Source organism: Leptonychotes weddellii, chromosome 7 (genome assembly GCF_054177405.1).
Source record: "Leptonychotes weddellii isolate Sample4059 chromosome 7, ASM5417740v2, whole genome shotgun sequence".
NCBI classification, from domain to species: Eukaryota; Metazoa; Chordata; class Mammalia; order Carnivora; family Phocidae; genus Leptonychotes; species Leptonychotes weddellii.
Genome location: NC_138375.1, coordinates 25,557,471 through 25,575,062, shown reverse-complemented (window position 1 = coordinate 25,575,062; position 17,592 = coordinate 25,557,471). Strand labels below are relative to the sequence as shown.

The window sequence follows — 17,592 nt, the reverse complement described above, 5'->3', positions numbered from 1 at the left end:
TGTTATTATATAGCACAACAGGTATTAAAAAAACTAGGCTGAAGATTTTACAACAGAACTTTCATTATGAGACAAGGATTATAGAAAACAAACCATAACAACTATCTTTCCGATAGCAGTTGTTTCTGAGAATACCCGCCATTTGTATTCTATGTAGGTAGCAACTTCTAAATTTTCAGTAAATGTTTATTCCAAACTGTAGTGTTCACAGAATCTAGATCTAGTAGAATCCTCTGAAGTAGCCTGGTTGCCTTGTTTCCTTTTTTAGATGAAGCCCATGGGGGCCCCCAAGTGATTAGGCAGGCTGCTCATTTGGACAATGAGGGAATCCCCATCTCTTGGAACATCATGGCTCCTGACTCTCACTTGAAGGCTATTTCTGCTTTGCTGAGCTGCTTTTTAGGGGAGAATTAAGAGAATGAGACTTTCTGCACCTCACTAGAGATGAGAAGTCTGAAAAACCTTTGGAACCCAAGAGCAAAGTAGAACCGGGTATTACCCTTACAAGGGAATCAGCCTCACTGGTAAAACATTGCAGTGACTGACTTCTCAGTCTCTCATTAATCAGCCCTGACTAAAAAGAAGTCTGGCGTTAGAAAGATATGAAACATTATCTTCTGAAAAATATTTAAAAATTACCTATAATCATACCTTGTAAACTAAGGTCCTCATTGAGCAGGGTAAAAACCAAACTCAGAAATGATATGCAAAACTGGACATTGCAACAGGACAGTTTGATACATGACTTATTGTTTGAGAAGACCCCATACAAATGCATTTGTGATTCCCTAAAAGGTCAAAATTTCTATTTGTAAATGCCTAAAAATCTGCCAATTTTGGCCACCAGGAATTAAAAAATACATTTGGAAAAGCCATGCAGTACATTACCTGGCCATTTCATTCAAGTACCTCTCACCAAGCCACTTTTCCAAGAGTTTATATACATCGACCACCTTTGTTAATAAATCTTCAAGAAAAGCCAATGCTTTTGTCTTTATCAGTTCAAGCCGGAACTGTGTGGCTATCTCTATTTAAGAAGAAAATGAAGGATTATATATACATGCATTTTCTAACCTACTGAATTCAATTTTAAACCAATCATGCTTCAGTTTGTGAAGATGTAGGTGGACATTTAATTTATGAGTATAGGTAATACCTGATCTATGTTACTGAGAAAAAAAGTGTAATGCATGGTAGGGTCATTTGGCAATTTATGTAAGCCAAAAGTATTATAAACTGAGCTTTACATTTATTGCACTTTATAGTAATATATTCTTTGATAAATTGGAGTGGGAAAACACAAATAAATAAAAAGGGGAAGGTACAAAGTCTCTTGATGATCTCCCTACTTTAGAATCTCGGGATGGCAATGCCATTGTATTTTCTTAGCACTGGTAAAAGTAGGGTAGATCCTCTGTATCCCAGGGCCTATTGCTGCCCATGGCACACACTAAGGTCTGTGGATTTTACTTCTGAAATAGTTTTTCCATGTTTCTTCTTTGCTTATTCCACTGCCACTGGCCTAATTTGTTCATTTTCCCAATTTTTTTTTCAAAGTCCATTTTGAGTTGCATTATAAGACAAGTGGAAGGGCCAGGAGAATATATCTTATAAAATCATTGCTACCTATAGAAAAGGAGGCTCTTGAGCATTATCGATCCATGACTGCCTCTTCTATGGTCTCTGTTCCCAAGAACTCACTTTCAGGGCCTGTTAACCTCAGTTAGGATTTATTTTCCTAATGAGAGGCCTAAATTATTCTTAACATATAAAACCACCTACGTACACGGCCTTAAGCCTTCTTTCAACTTGTAAAAATCACACAGACTCTAACATATTCTTTCTGTGTCTATTCTCTGAGATTAATTATTGCTGGTGTTCTCCTAACCCCTTCCCAAATTTTCTTTGTCTCTTTTTGAGATCCCGGCAGACAGTTATAGAACAGCTGAATCTAGCCCTCATGTGGTCCTATGAAAACAACCAACTAAATGCTGTACTTTTCAATCATTTTGCTTTGTGTTCTCCTAGACACAACTTGAGCCAGTCACAGGCTGTTTGCCTACTGGACTGTTTTCCACTGAAAAGAATCATCTCGGTTCTTCCCAAATGCTACCTTCAAATTGCAGGGCAGCAAGGTGTTCTTCCTTGATTCTGAGCATCAGTTCTTTTCTCTTTTCCATTTGGGCAATCTCCTCTGCTGTCCCTGTCACAGGCGCGGCCTCTGCCATTGGCGGTGATTTGCCTGGAAGCACAGTGGAACTCGGGGAGGAGCGAGCGGGCATGCAAGGGGACACACAGCTCCTTGGACAAAATGAGGACCAAGCGAGACATGCGGGTCTGTAGCAAAACTCTTGCGATTTGGAAAGGACCAACCTGAGTCCTGACTGTGAGTGGGAAATATGGATCTTTCCTTGAGAATTCTCCATGTGTTATCTAGGCTATACACATACAAAAATGCCCCTTTTGTGTAGCATCATGGGAAAATGAGGTGTGCAGCGAGGGCAGACATGGTTATAGACTCCAAGGAAGGCGCAATGCAGAGTTTGGGGACGGGAATTAGCAAACCGCAACACACCACGGATGCCATTAGCCAGCTGCAGAAGAACTGTTCCATCAGAGGTACTAGTGTTAGGCAAGTGTATCCCACATCCTCATGAAGAAAAGAGCAGGGGACCAACATCCAGAAGATATGGCTGAAATGTGGCTCATTGTCAAGAATCTGCAATCTACTGAATCTTTTCAGTAGTACTTAACTGCAAGTACTTCAATGATTACATAAGAGATTTAGAAAATAAGAATTTGTCAGCATTTTTCTGACAATCTACCCTTGAGAAATGGCAGTGTGATTCTAACTGCAGGCTCTGTTCACATAATTCTACTTAGTGCAATAAAGCTGTCTTGAAGGTCTGACCGCAAGCGTTCAAGTCATGTGAAGAAGACATAATTGTAAATAAAGAAACTGTAATAAAATGTAATTGCAATAGTAGGTGGATGTATGAATTATAGCTGGAAAGGGAGCTTAATCTCATTGGATTTCTGTTTTATCATCTGTAAAATTAAGGGAATGGACTCAACCATTTATCCATTAAAAGTAGATTGAAGTATGTCCTTCAAATGCTGCTTATTTCTTTCATTTTTACCATCTGAGATGGACTAAGTGGTGTGTTTTTTCTTGTGGTGCTATTCTTCTCTTTGATTCGAGTGCCACCCATCACCACCCACTTGCCCACATCCTTAGCTTCCCCTCTTACTCCTGCTCAGGGTTGCTTAAATGTACTCCAGCTGGGAGGTGTTTCCTTACCTCTCAGAAGGACTGAGGTGACCTCACTCTCAAGGTTGCCTGCACCTCCCCCACTAAAGAACAAGGATGGGTCAAACATCAGTCTCTGCTGCTAGACTAGAGTTCCCATCAGGGCAGGGACTGTGTTTTTGTTCTGGTTCTTGAAGTTCATCATTGTGTCCCTCACACCCATCATGGTGTCCTTCTAGCAGGTGCCTAACAAACGTGTCATGAGCAACTGACTAGTGAGGTGACTTCTGTCTCTTCCTCTCTTGCCTCAACTCACCTTAAATATGTACAAGTGGAGACATTCAAAGGGAGGGGATAATGTTTATGCCAGAGTTTATCCCCAAGGCTGACAGGAGGTCTCTCCCAGCCTGAGTCTTCTCTCGCCCTTGCTTTCCCCTCATGTCTCTGAGGCAGAGATTAGGCAGGAGGCCTCCAGGAGAGAGGAACTTGCTTGAATTAAACCAAAAACCTGAATTCAACCTGAAACTTACATACTTATAATCGCTTTTCACCCAACCTCCTCTCAGTTACTGCGGCCCCTATGTGCACAATTTTCAGATTACATAGTGCTATTGGGAGTTCTTCTAGCATGTTCCAAACTGTTGTTGAGGTTTATTTTACCTTGGATACGTTTGGATAAACAAGTTAGGTGAGACTGGTACCCAGTATGATTAGTCAGCTAACGCCACCGGAGCCTGGGTCTTGGAACAAAACCAAACCAACAGTAGCTTTAACGTGCCTGCTTAGATGTTTGTGTTCTCTACCAAGGAAAGTTGAAGCATCCACAGTTTTGGATGCCAAAACCATGAATACCTTTTGCTTTTTTGTCTGCCTTTTTCTTCTTGGGTGGTTCCTTTATGACTTTTTTATTTGTACCCATCTGAGGAGATTTCTCTTTTGTGTCTGCTGGCAGGTTTTCCTTCTCTTCTTCCATGAGCCTCTGATGAATTTCAGCAGCAACCTGGTTGGATACGAGCAAGATTTCGATGAATGCAACACTTATGAAATATGATAGCTATGTGGATTTAGTCATCACCCAGATCAACTGAAGCCTCATTCTCCTGTAAACAACCATGCCATGTACTCAGTCTTTACAGAAAACATACTTCAATGTTTTACTGACTTGGAAACCTGGCCCAGGCCTCAAGAAGTGGCTTCCCCTTCTGTATGTAGGTTGCTCACTTTCTCCAGCCCTGCATGCAATGCAGCCTTACATTTGCTCATTGCCACCTCCACACTGCAGCAGCTCCATGAGGATGCTTTTTAAAAGCTTTCTTTTAAATCTCAGACTCTATGGATTTAACACCCACTATTCTTCCAGGGCATTCCCCTATACCAATGTTTCTCACCTTTTATCATCATCATCATCATCATTATTATTATTGACATCCCCTACAGAGTTTTAAAGACAGTTTTTCTAATAGTCTGCTCCATGAAATTTTAATACTGCAAAAGTGTATCTATGTATTTTACCTATAACTGTGTTTTATACATAAAATGGGTAAGAATTTCTCATGTCCCCCAACCAAGTTTTGGGAATGCATGCCCTGTATTATTTGGGCTCATGGACACTTGGATTTTGGGCTTCCATTCTCCTCTAACACTAGACATCATCCCAGAAGGTGCAGTGTTCATGAGGATGACCTGTCCCACGGACTAAGCTCATCTTGTCAGCTTCCTCTACTCAGGGGACTTGCAGCTTCCCGCCATCTCATCAACCCCCTCCTTTCACTCACACAAATGGAATGTCCTGGTGTGAGAGATGAGTTGCGGGGCCACCCCATCATGGCTGAGGAAGCAGGAGGGTGGGGTGCGGTTGGGACCCCTCCATCCTTCCTCCAGGACTCTGTGCTTCAGGCAGCAGGGAAACCTTGTCTTGAGTTCTCGTGCCACTGGGGCCATGCCTGCAGTTTCAAAGGCCAGACCTTCCAAAATAAGTCCAACTGTCCCAGGAAAGGCGAAGAGCACTTAGGGGTGTAGCCCCAAGAAATGAGAGCTTAGAAAAGACTCCCAAAAGGGAGAAAGAAAACCTGCACACCCTGAGGAGGGAGGAGCAACATCTGGTCGAATCCCTTAAAATCTCAATAAAGCAACTGGTAAAGAAATGGGGGTCATGGGGGCGCCTGGGTGGCTCAGTTGGTTAAGCGACTGCCTTCGGCTCAGGTCATGATCCTGGAGTCCCGGAATCGAGTCCCGCATCGGGCTCCCTGCTCAGCGGGGAGTCTGCTTCTCCCTCTGACCTTCCTCCTTCTCATGCTCTCTGTCTCTCATTCTCTCTCTCTCAAATAAATAAATAAAATCTTTAAAAAAAAAAAAAAAAGAAATGGGGGTCATGAGAATTCATTTATTGAAGTGCTTACTGTGTCCAAGCCTGATGTTATTTCTGGGGAGGACTGGGTGAGGGGCTCGGAGGAGAAGGAGGAAGTTGGATGGAGGTGAATAGAAAGATGAATAAGGCACAAGCTCTCCCCTGAAAGATGCTTAGTCTTGGTGGGATACACCAGCCAATTCCTGCTCTCCCCAAATTCTTGCAAACTTCATACCCCGGGGCTCAGCATGTAACTGTCCCCGACTGTTCTATGAATGTTTAGTGTTCCACCCTCCAAATGGGCTTCAAGCGGCTTTTAGCACCTGCTATGCTCACAGGGGACTATGGAACTATGGAACCAGGAAATGATTATTAATAGATGGAATTTCTTTTAAAATAATCATATTCCACGGAACATACCCACAGTTTCTTTAAGATCAGTGGAACTTTGGAGAAATACAGAAAAGGTTTCAGAGAACAAGCCAGTTTTGTGTGAGCATATGTATGTGGTTTTAATCAGATGCCCTTAAGCCATAAAAATGGATTTCATGATATCTACTGTACTTTAAAATTCTTGGTAAAGCTGAAAACAGACTTGTTAACATCCCCCCCCCCGCCTAAATTGCAAGCAATTCATTTTTGAATCTGTTTTTGCAAAGCACCGTAAGTTAGCAATTTCCTTTAAAATTGGATTTTTCTCCTTTATAAACAACTTTCTGGTAGTGGTGGTGGTGGTGATGATGATAATCATCATCTGCATATTTTTGGTCCACTTCCCTCAGAGACCTCTGTGTCTCTTTCAAAAATTAACATTATTCGCAATACATTGAGCGATCTACCTGTAAGCCTGAAGAAACTCTAGAAATAATGTCTTGACATTGTGGGCGTTAACTATGACTTGTTTCTTTGAAATCATTGCATACCTGCTAATTAGAGGAAAGTTTTTCTAAAAATTAACATCACACACTAAACGGGTAGCTGTTGGTGAGACTGCTGTGTAGAAAAAAGCCCATGTTAAAGCACTCTCCTTTCAGTTGCTCTAATCCCCGCTTGCACTGTTTTTCCCTGCAATGGTTTGCCCAAGCATGTCTGTCTCACTGGAAACTTAAAATTCCCTTAAGGTCATGTGACATCAAGGTCATAAAAGTCTATTAGAGACATAAAAGCAGGACTCAAATATAATTATTAGGAATACTAATTAGATTAGTACTTAACTTTTCTCCCTTGCTTCCTATGTGGTTTTTATTTTATTTTATTTTATTTTTTAAAGATTTTATTTATTTATTTGAGAGAGAGAGAGAGAACAAGCAAGGGAGAGAGGGAGAAGCAGGCTCCCCGCTGAGCAGGGAGCCTGATATGGGGCTGGATCCCAGGATCCTGGGATCATGACCCAAGACGAAGGCAGATGCTTAACCGACTGAGCCACCCAGGTGACTCTCTATGTGGTTTTTAAATTCCACAAGGAAAATAGTACAATTGTGAATAAATTTTTTTAATGTCATCATCTATTATAGTTACAATTTCCATTATCTATTATATTATATATTATATATAACTATATATAATATTATATATATTACATTATCTATTATAATTTCTTTGGTATACATTATTTCACTGGATCTTTCAACCGTTCACTAGAGGAAAGGTATGTGGAATGTCTCCCATGTTACAGATAAGGAATTGAAGACTGGAAGAGGCTAAGTCATTTCCATAAAATCACACAATTTAACCAAAAGGGGTAGCCAGTGCTCTTTGTGCTGTACGCTGCTCTTTCTAATAATGTAATATTCTACAATGTCATCTCCCCTCGGCAATTCTAATGGGATTTGTAAAACTTGCAAATTACTTTATGTAGCTCAATAAGAATAATAATTCCCTTCTCCCCCCCCAAACTCCTAGCTCTGGTTTCCCACTCTCTGGTGCTTGGTAGTTGTAATCTTTCAGTGATCACCACGGTCATTGCCATCATCATCAGTAGTAACATCAGCGTCATTGGTCGGGCAGCAGTCCCACGTCAGACTGTGCTGAGCGCTTAGCATCATATTAGATGTGGGCATGATGCTAGGTGTAGGGTGTATAAAAAGTCTTAGAATCCAGTGAAATGTTTAGGAAAAGAATGAGATAAACATTACAATCACCTAGGATGCTTGGGGAGATAATACTGCTGCAGGGATTGGAAGAGCACATGATCAGAGAAGGCAAGGGCTTCAAGCAGGTAACCAAGTAGTCAGGAATCAAAGCAGGAACTGGCTCTGAAGACTTATACGAAGTATATAGTTTAATCAAATAGAAGGAAGGAGGAACGTATTTTAGGAGAGAAAGATGACATTAGCTGAGGCATGGAAATTGTTAATGCCGAGGGAATATGTAGGAAGCAATATCTAGTTGCTTTATGAGAAGGTTTGATGAGTTGGTACCAGCATGATGGGGAGCACTGAGCCTCTGGGCCAAGGGTTTAGGATTCCACGGTGGCTACTGGAGGTCATCACACTACCTTATTCTCCTCTCTGGTCGATAACAGAAGATCATTTCTGTGTTCTTATAGGCATCATATGCTTTTTTAACAAAATAAATCAATCCCTTTTCTTTATCTGGATCATTTTGCCCTTATAAAGTAGCTATCAGTATTTTTGGGGTATACATCTACTCTCTTATTATGTGCTTTCGACTTATATTGTTTGTCCTAAATCTTGTTCTGTCCTCTTTTCTTATTTTGGACTTAATATTTTAAATTTATTCATTTTCCCTATATTAGTTTGGAAGTAACACACACTAATTCACTTAGTGGTTACTCTAGGAATAACACATGAATTACTGACTAAATAATATTTAGACTTCAATAGGTTCACAATTTATGGTGTAATTCCTACGGTAACCACTAAGAGAACAGTAATAGAATGCACTACTTCTAAAAGTAAGTAGGGGGGGAGAAAGCAAGCAAGAAAAGATATAGAAAGGCTAAAAAATAAGAGGATGAACAAGGATATAACATGTAAACAATATTCAAAAGTATCATTTCCAAAAGAACATTATAAATAAAGAAGACTACCTCCTAGTAAGAAAAGGTTTAGTTCACCAGGCCCAGATGGCTTCTTGGTGAATGCTACTAAACACTTCAAGAGGAAATAATTCCAACTTCCTCAAACTCTTCTAAATAGAAAGAGAAGAAACATATCCTGACTTGATTTATGAGTCTAGTATTACGTGGATGTTAAAAGTTGACAAGGACAGTATGAGAAAAACAAATTTTAGGATTTTCTCACTCATGAACAGAGATTCAAAAAGCCTAAGCAAATTATTAGCAAAACAAAGCCAGCAATATGTAAGAAGGATGATGTTTAATTATAATGTTGGACTTATTTCAGGGATATGATGTAAGTTTAATATTAGAAAATGGACCAATATGATATTTCACATTGATAGAAAACAGAAAAAAAATTATATGACAATCTCAATAGATGCAGAAAAACATTTGTTAATATATTAATGAAAAACCCTCATGGTAAGCTAGAAATGAAAAGAAACTTCCATATTCTGATAAATATCATCTAAAAAAAGTCTATGGCCAACACTTTTGTAAATTTTGACAAGCTGATTTGAAAATTTATATGGAAAGGCAAAGAGCCAAGAGCCCAAATGCTCTGGACAGATGACAAGATGGGAAGATTTGCTCAGCTAGATAACAAATAAGTGATATGACATTATGCAGTTTTGGTACAAGATGGAAAAATAGAGCAATGCAACAGACTTAATTTATGATATGTGGTCACCTACTTTAGGACAAAGATGATACTGCAGTGAATGGGGAAAGAATCTGGTATTACTTATGCAAACTGAAGTATTATGTATAGTATCATCAACTGACATTGAAGATAGCTACCACTCTTAGCCATATATCCAATGGCTGTGTGTGCAGAAGTGCAGCCGTGGACAAGTACAAGAATGTTCACAGCGAGGGTATCCATAATGGCACAAACTGGAAGCCCAAATGTGTATTAGTAGCAGAATAGTTCAGTAAACTGTGATAGATTTACATAATGAAACAATATACAACAACAAAAAGGGACAGATTACAGCTCCACTCGACAACATATAATGAATCTCATATGTAATGTTGAGCAAAAGAAAACACAAAGAGACAAAAGGTATGAGTCCATGTATTTAAAGTTCAAAAGCAAGCAAAGTTAACTATACTGTTTAGAGCTATAGACTTGGGTGATAAAACTTATGAATATCAAGGCAATGGTTAGTCAAAAGGCAGGCGGAAGGTCCGTGTTGTAGGGATGCAGGGGTTGGGACTGGGAAGGGGCAAGGACTTGGTAGGTTCCGGACCTTTCCCATTTCTCCCGTGTGCTGGTTTCGGCAGTAACTTTAGGTGTGTTCATCGAGCCCTGCAGTTATACTTCATGCACTTTTCTTAGATGTGTCAAAATCCACACTAACATTTTTTATAGTAGAAGCAAGACAATGAAAGGCATCTACAAACACTTTTGAGAGGGGCGCCTGGGTGGCTCAGTCAGTTAAGCGTTTGCCTTCAGCTCAGGTCATGATCTCAGGGTCCTGGGATCAAGCTCCGCATTGGGCCCTCCACTCAGCGGGGAGTCCACTTCTCCCTCTCACTCTCCCTATGTACGTGCTTCTCTCTCTCTCTCAAATAAATAAATAAAATCTTAAAAAAAAAAATCTACAGTCACTTTTAAGAGGGAGAAACAAAAGAAGGAAGAGCAACAGGAAGAGAGGGAGAACAGAAAAGGAGAACAGAACACTGAGGTTGCTATGGGATGAACCAGAGAAAAGAACCCTGGAGGCAGAGTGGCCAGGAAGGGATTTGGAAAACACCCAGTCAGAAGTGTCTCCTCCTTGCTCTAAGACCCTGCGGTAAGCTCCTCTTCCGCCTCTTCCATAAGGTCTTTGGGAAGGTGGACACTGCTTCCTGTTTGGATGGGATATTTCAGGGAAACTCAAAGAAGGCCTGGCACAGAATGAAAAGAGAACCACCTTGGGTACACAGGACTGGAAGGTGAGGGAACAGTGGTCATCCAAGCTAAACTCTGCGTGAACCTTCTGTACAGGGGGGAGTTTCTCCTTACATTAGAGTTATCTGTGTGCTCTTCCCTTCTCTTTTGATTTGGTGCAGGCCCCTTAGAGACAGAGACTATCACCGTCCCTTCGCTTCCCAGTGAAGCTGAAAAGGACATGAACTTAGAACTCATATAGTCCTAGGTTCAAATATCCTTTTTGACACTTAACCTGCTAAGTGACCTTGGTAAAAATTTTTAACATTTCTGGATCCTCGTTTTCCATGGTAAAGAGGAGAGTACTTACCCCACAGGTGACTTATGCAAACTAGAGGCCTACAAGGCCAGATGCGTGTTTTTCTTGGCTCTGTAAAGTTTTACAAATTTGATTTCATTTCTAACATGCTAAAATCAGTAGGTTTCACATATAAATCTGAATTTCTGGCTTTTCTTGGAAAATTGTAAAATCTGGCCATACTGGGCCTCATTCTTAAATGGTAAATTTGGTCAGGGTGATGTAGCACATACCTCTTTAGGAGTATGATTTCCACTTGGCCACAGCCTCATCCCTCCCTTATTGCATTATACTTGACCCACGTAATTGACTTTTCCTGACGGACCTTTTGGCTCCTGCACTTGGAAACTTGGCCCAGCACAAAAAATAATCTACATGTTGGTTTACTCCATTCTTAAGCTCATCTACTTGCTGACTGAATTGTTTCATTTCTTATTTCTTTCAGAAAACAAAACAAAACAAAACAATTCCTGAAGGTATAAATTTATACAACATTGTGTAAATTTTCTACTCATAGCATATTACCAATGTTGGTACTTAGTGAAAATGTAGTAACAAGCACTGCTTACCATGTGAGATATTGCTAAAGAAGCCTGCTGCCAGGTGTCCATTAGCAACTTCTCATCTGCCTCAAAGTTTGCCTCAACAGTTTCCAGTGAGTAATCGATCTTGCCCTTCAGTATGGCCTTTGTTTTTGGTTTGGACATAGCTGAATCCGGGGATATGGATATTCGAGAAATTAGAGGAATTCTTTGAAAAAAACAAACAAATAAAAAGGAAATATAAGTATTTCATTTAACAGAATTATATTTTTATGACATGTTACTTTGGGAATTTTGTTATCTTGTTTTAACCTCAATTTTCAAAGTTGTCCTGGAAGAACTCTTCAAATGAAGAAAAGACTATAAAAGATGGTATCCAGGGGGCACCTGGGTGGCTCAGTCAGTTAAGTGACTGATTCTTGATTTTGACTCAGATCATGATCTCAAGGTCATGAGATTGAGCCCCACGTTGGGCTCCATGCTGGGAGTGGAGCCTGCTTTGATTAAGATTCTCTCTCTCCCTCTGCCCCTCCCCCAACCCCCTCTCTTAAAAAAAAAAAAGACTGTATTCAAATTTTTACAGTCTTATTAACAAGAGTAAACTAGAGACACATAGTAACAAAACATAATTTTTAGGTTTAATTCTTGTTGATTACGAGGAGGGAAATGAAACAATGGGAATCTTGAAGAAATGCAATTTTGAAATGTATCCAGGGCATCAGCTTCTGACAAGGAACAAATCAGTCATGAAAAAGCAAATCAAATAAAACTGGGCACCACTCCTTTAAGATGACTAGCATCATTTGGCTTCCCGAAGTGGACAGTGAAAAAGCAAGATATGACAAATGTGAGGACTGCAAGGGGGAATCCTGTGGTGGGTGGGGGAGAAATCCAACAGCCCTCCCCAGTTTAGAGTATGGATGATGAAGTTTTCTCTTTGCTTTGTAAAGTGTGGGAACACAGAGGTAAGCTCTCGCTCTCCCTTCTTTCAGCCATATTGTTGCCCTTACGTAGAAATTTTAGAGCTGCCCCTGGGAACATTCTATCCCTGAAGGACTCTCAAATCTCAAATGCTATGAGAAGCGGGAAGAGAGCCCCAGGGCAGAATGTTTATTATGACTTGGATCCACTTTAGTGATCCAAAGGGCAAAGGGTCCTCAGCTGGGCATGGAATGGGGAGAGAGAAGCTCCAAGGATTCCTTTGCTGAAACTTGAGGAGAGTCAGAAACCGTAGTAGGATCAAGCATTTGGTCTGGCAGACTCAAGCTGCTGGGGAACAGATTGGTGACCCAGAAAGCTGATTGTGAACTCCAGCAAACAGTTAGCTTGGTCTTGTTTTGAAGCACTAGACATGGTTTCTTGAATTTGGCTCTGATTCTTCCAGGACTTGGCATTCTGACAACGCACTGTGCCTATAAAGACAATGCGCTGAGGTTCTTCGTACACATCTACCCACAAGGACAACTTACATTTTAATAATCAAGTAATGCTCAATGTCAGTCCCTGAGACACTGAGATTCATGTGTCTAACAAGGTAAAGGTTGTGTGATCATCTCTAAATGTTTAATACAGTACAACATGCATTCCCAACACCTTGCTTTGGAGGAGAGGAGTGGTGGCATATCATTTAGAAATAAATTTGGGGTTAGACTTCATTTCCCTGGAAAAATTTCTGGTCCAGCTACCTCTGCCACTATCAATAGATATGCATTGGGGCATGTCACTTGACTTTCTGAAGCTCCTTTCCTCAAATAATACAAATATGCAACTGCTACTTTTACTATTATTACTAATTTTTAGTAATTGCCAATTATCAACCAATTATTAGTTACTATTATGCTGCTGCCGTTGTTATTGTTTTTACAGGAATAAAGTAGACAGCTATGTGGAAATGCTTAACAAGATGCTTGTTTCCCTTATATATTTTAAAGAGACTGTAGCTGATTAGTTGGTTGGTTGTACATTGATTGAGAGTTTCGGTAGATACTCCTAGCAGTGATTTGAGGTTGAGATTGGTACCCAGTTGTTTTGCAGACAATAAGAACTGGCTGTTCTTTTCCCTGTTTCATTCTGCTAACCAACTTTAATAGCTTCCCCAATATGCCTGACTTGCTATTTTGTGCTAAGAACAGAATGCACTGCTACTGTAGACATTGAAATTTGGCCTCTTCTAATGGCTCTGACGGTTCATATTGCCTTTGGAATTTTTTATTGTTTTCAATTTCAAAGTTCTTTTTCAGTAGCTTGCTGACTTAAACATTTCTCTTGTATTTGTATCAAGAAGACGGTACTTTCCTTCTTGTGTTTTCTTGCTTACACATGGGCATTATGGGGACACAGTGAGACTACATAGAGGAAATCTAGAGAGAGAAAAGGTGGGTCTCGGATCTCATGTATATCCTATTGTGTTCAGGTCATCTCAAATCCTTTTTGGTATAGGGAGGATAAAGCAAAGCAAGAACATGCAATACTCACAATTAAAATACTGTGGAATTTAAGAAACAGAGGATCATAGGGGAAGAGAGGAAAAAATAAAACAAGATGAACCCAGAGAGGGAGACAAACCATAAGAGACTCTTAATCATAGGAAACAAACTGAGGGTTGCTGGAGGGGAGGGGGATGGAGGGATGGGGTAATTGGGTGATGGACATTAAGAAGGGCACGTGATGTAATGACCACAGGGTATTATATAAGACTGATGAATCACTGATGTCTACCTCTGAAACCAATAACACATTATATGTTAATTAATTGAATTTAAATTTTAAAAAAATTAAAATATATAAGAATAGAAAATACTGCATGTAGGTTATTGTCATAAATATGCATTAAAGGTTGTGTAATCTAGTCACCACTTATTGAGAGTTATTGAGACTTGATCTCAAGTCTTCTGATCCCCAGACATGGTACTCAGTGCTTTGAGGATTTCATTTTCTGTAATCTTCACAACCACCCTACTTTATAGATAAGAAAACCAAGGCTTAAGAGAGTTGGGGTGATTTGCCTCCCAAAATAAATTGTTCTAATTTACTCACATACAACTAGTAAATAACACCCAGGATTGAAACCAGATCTGTCTTCAAAACATATTCACAATACCACATTTAGTTCGTGCCATTTGTGCTGTCTGCATTGACTTGAGCACACTTGTCCAATAAAGTACATATACTGCTTTCTTTTTTTTTTTTTTAAGATTTTATTTATTTATTTGAGAGAGAGAGAATGAGAGAGAGAGAGCATGAGAGGGGGAGGGTCAGAGGGAGAAGCAGACTCCCTGCTGAGCAGGGAGCCCGATGCGGGACTCGATCCCGGGACTCCAGGATCATGACCTGAGCCGAAGGCAGTCGCTTAACCAACTGAGCCACCCAGGCGCCCCCATATACTGCTTTCAATCTCCAATACATATCTCATATCTTTGGAGATTTAAACTTAATGTTCGGCTTGTATATTATTTTTTTAAAGCTAGCTTCTTTCTTTTTCCCCTCTTCACATTTGTAGATTCTTGTTTTCTCATGACCTCCTTACTGGTCATGAGAAAATATTACTTTAATTCTTAATGCTGTTTTATTAATTTATTTTTAATTAATTCATTTAATTTCAAGAATTTTGAGTTTTCTTTTTGTTATTTTATTCTTACTTTTTGCTCTCTTAATGTTTTAGAGTTGGGACCCACCCATATCACAGGAATCACCACCACTCCCACTCCCTATTTCTTTTTTTTTTTTCAGATTTTATTTATTTATTTGACAGAGAGAGACACAGCGAGAGAGGGAACACGAGCAGGGGGAGTGGGAGAGGGAGAAGCAGGCTTCCCGCGGAGTAGGGAGCCCAATGTGGGGCTAGATTCCAGGACCCTGGGACCATAACCTGAGCCGAAGGCAGACACTTAACTTACTGAGCCACCCAGGTGCCCCACCCACTCCCTATTTCTTAAAGACATTTTTCTATCTGTTCATAGCTTCTCTGGGTTTGGGATCTTGCCCTTTCCCTGTCCCCACCACTGAGTCTATAAATGCAATTATTTGCAAACTTTTGTATTGCACAGAAATGTTTGGATGAAAATCTAATTATTTTCTTGCTCTGGTGGGAATTTGATGTTAGACTATTGACAAGTCTTTTACCTCATGAAGTCATAATCACATATGACTGAACCTTTACTGTTTTTCAATTTCCTTACCTATAAAAGAAGACTCACAACTCCTTCCATTTTCATTTACATGTCACACACACACACACACACACACACACACAAGTGCTTGGGACCTTTCATAAAAGTGGTAGAGATTCATGATTCCTTGCTGAAAACTCTTGAGCCAAAAGTTTTTCAGAATTCACAATTTATATACTCTATATATTCCCTAATATCCCCAGCAGAGTCTGTTGGAAGCTCTTCATAATAAAACACACTATACCTCTGCAGCAAAGTGTGTAAATAGTCATCATCATTTGGATAATAATGCATATCAATCATCTTAAGTTGAACGTAGAAAAGTTTTCACTTTTTGGAGCTTTTTTTTGGATTTTGGATTTGCAGATACAGGAGTTTGGTTTTTATTAGGTATTCAACTTAAAATCATAACGTTTTATGCTCAAACCAATTATAGTGCAACATGATAACCTTTCTTACCTAAGCTGGCTTTCCAAAATGTCTCTACTATCCAGTTGGACCAATGGGACTCGAGTAAATCTCTTAATGTCGTCAATTGGGATTTTGCCTTCCATTCCCCTGTAATAATCTTGAAGGAGTCTCTTTGTATCTTGGAAACGGTTCAGTTCTGCCTTTAATAGCAAATAAGAATGTTAATACCCAAGAAAGAACAAGCTGATCTTTACGATTTTCCCCATAAGTTCTGTAAGCACTATTTTAAAGTATTTCAGTTGAAATCAATTTTCTGGAAATTAAGAAAGAATTGGCTAGGGGCACCTGGGTGGCTCAGTCGTTAAGTGTCTGCCTTCGGATCAGGTCGTGATCCCAGGGTCCTGGGATTGAGCCCCGCATCGGGCTCCCTGCTCCGCAAAAGCCTGCTTCTCCCTCTCCCACCACCCCTGCTTGTGTTCCCTCTCTTGCTGTGTCTCTCTCTGTCAAATAAATAAATAAAATCTTAAAAAAAAAGAGAAAGAATTGGCTATAGGCATATATCCAAAGGCATATATCTTATATATATATCTAAAGGCATATATAACAATGAAAGATAACTGGTGACTTTGTGTTTTCTGTACTCATTGAGTATGATTCCACTCAACAAGGTGGAGTTTCTATGCCTCTTGACCTTGTGACAAAAGATTACAGTAAGTATGATGTCCAAAGTAGTACCTATTATTCATTTTTATGACATTAAGAATTCCTGTGTCCTGTATCCAATCAACTAATACATTAACAAACATGTGAATGTCTTCTACCAGAGGTAACAAGTTAATCGATTTGGGAGATGCCAAAAATATGATATATACAAATACGAAATACAAATATGGGTACAGATACAAATACAAAAAAACTGAAGTACAAAGTAAGACTGGGTTTTGGTCCTCTAGGACTATTTAACCTAGTTGTGGAGAAATGACAAGGTAAGGCAAAGGCAATGGTCAGTTCTCTTTTCACAGTTTCCACTCTTGCTCAATAATGCGTACTAGGGAGATCACTCCTCCATGCTCACAGCAAGCCCCGTCTGCTGGCATTGCCAGAAGTGCCTTGGGGGAAATGGAGGACACAGAGGAACTGGCAATACGTGGAGCATCAGTCATTCACAAGGGACTCCCTGCCAGCCAGGCTACCCCCTTGCAGGAATGAGGACTTGTGTGCATCGTGAGTGCCAAATGCACCACGAGTCTGCCAACCCATTCTCGCATTAGGTGTCAGATCAGTTGGCACATCCATGCTCCTCTTTGGTGGTGTGAACATGACTTCCAGACTTCGCTTTGGCGAGTGGGGCTACTTAAACCAGTGCCCGAGGGCCTAGAGACTGAAGCTCTTCTGCAGAAGCATTCCATGATATATAGTTAATTATAGAAAGCATTTTTTCCCAAAAAGAACAAACCTGACCTCGTGTTCAAAGCCCTTCGCTGACCCTAACCCAAGCATATTTATGAAGGGATCCCAATATTTATCGGGCAAGTAATGTTACTATTTATTTCATAA

The 17,592-nt window shown here is 40.0% G+C and overlaps 1 protein-coding gene across 1 annotated transcript in view; it reads right to left on the bottom strand.

Annotated features, from left to right (window-relative positions):
• Positions 1-17,592, bottom strand: part of SPEF2 (sperm flagellar and cilia associated 2) — a 164,814-nt gene that overhangs the window by 38,532 nt on the left and 108,690 nt on the right. The window contains exons 24-28 of the mRNA XM_081825990.1: positions 16,084-16,235; positions 11,483-11,663; positions 4,103-4,250; positions 2,114-2,242; positions 889-1,027 (exon numbers count right to left, since the gene is read on the bottom strand). Of these exons, the coding sequence (XP_081682116.1) occupies positions 889-1,027; positions 2,114-2,242; positions 4,103-4,250; positions 11,483-11,663; positions 16,084-16,235 (749 nt within the window). The remainder of the gene's footprint in view (positions 1-888; positions 1,028-2,113; positions 2,243-4,102; positions 4,251-11,482; positions 11,664-16,083; positions 16,236-17,592) is intronic.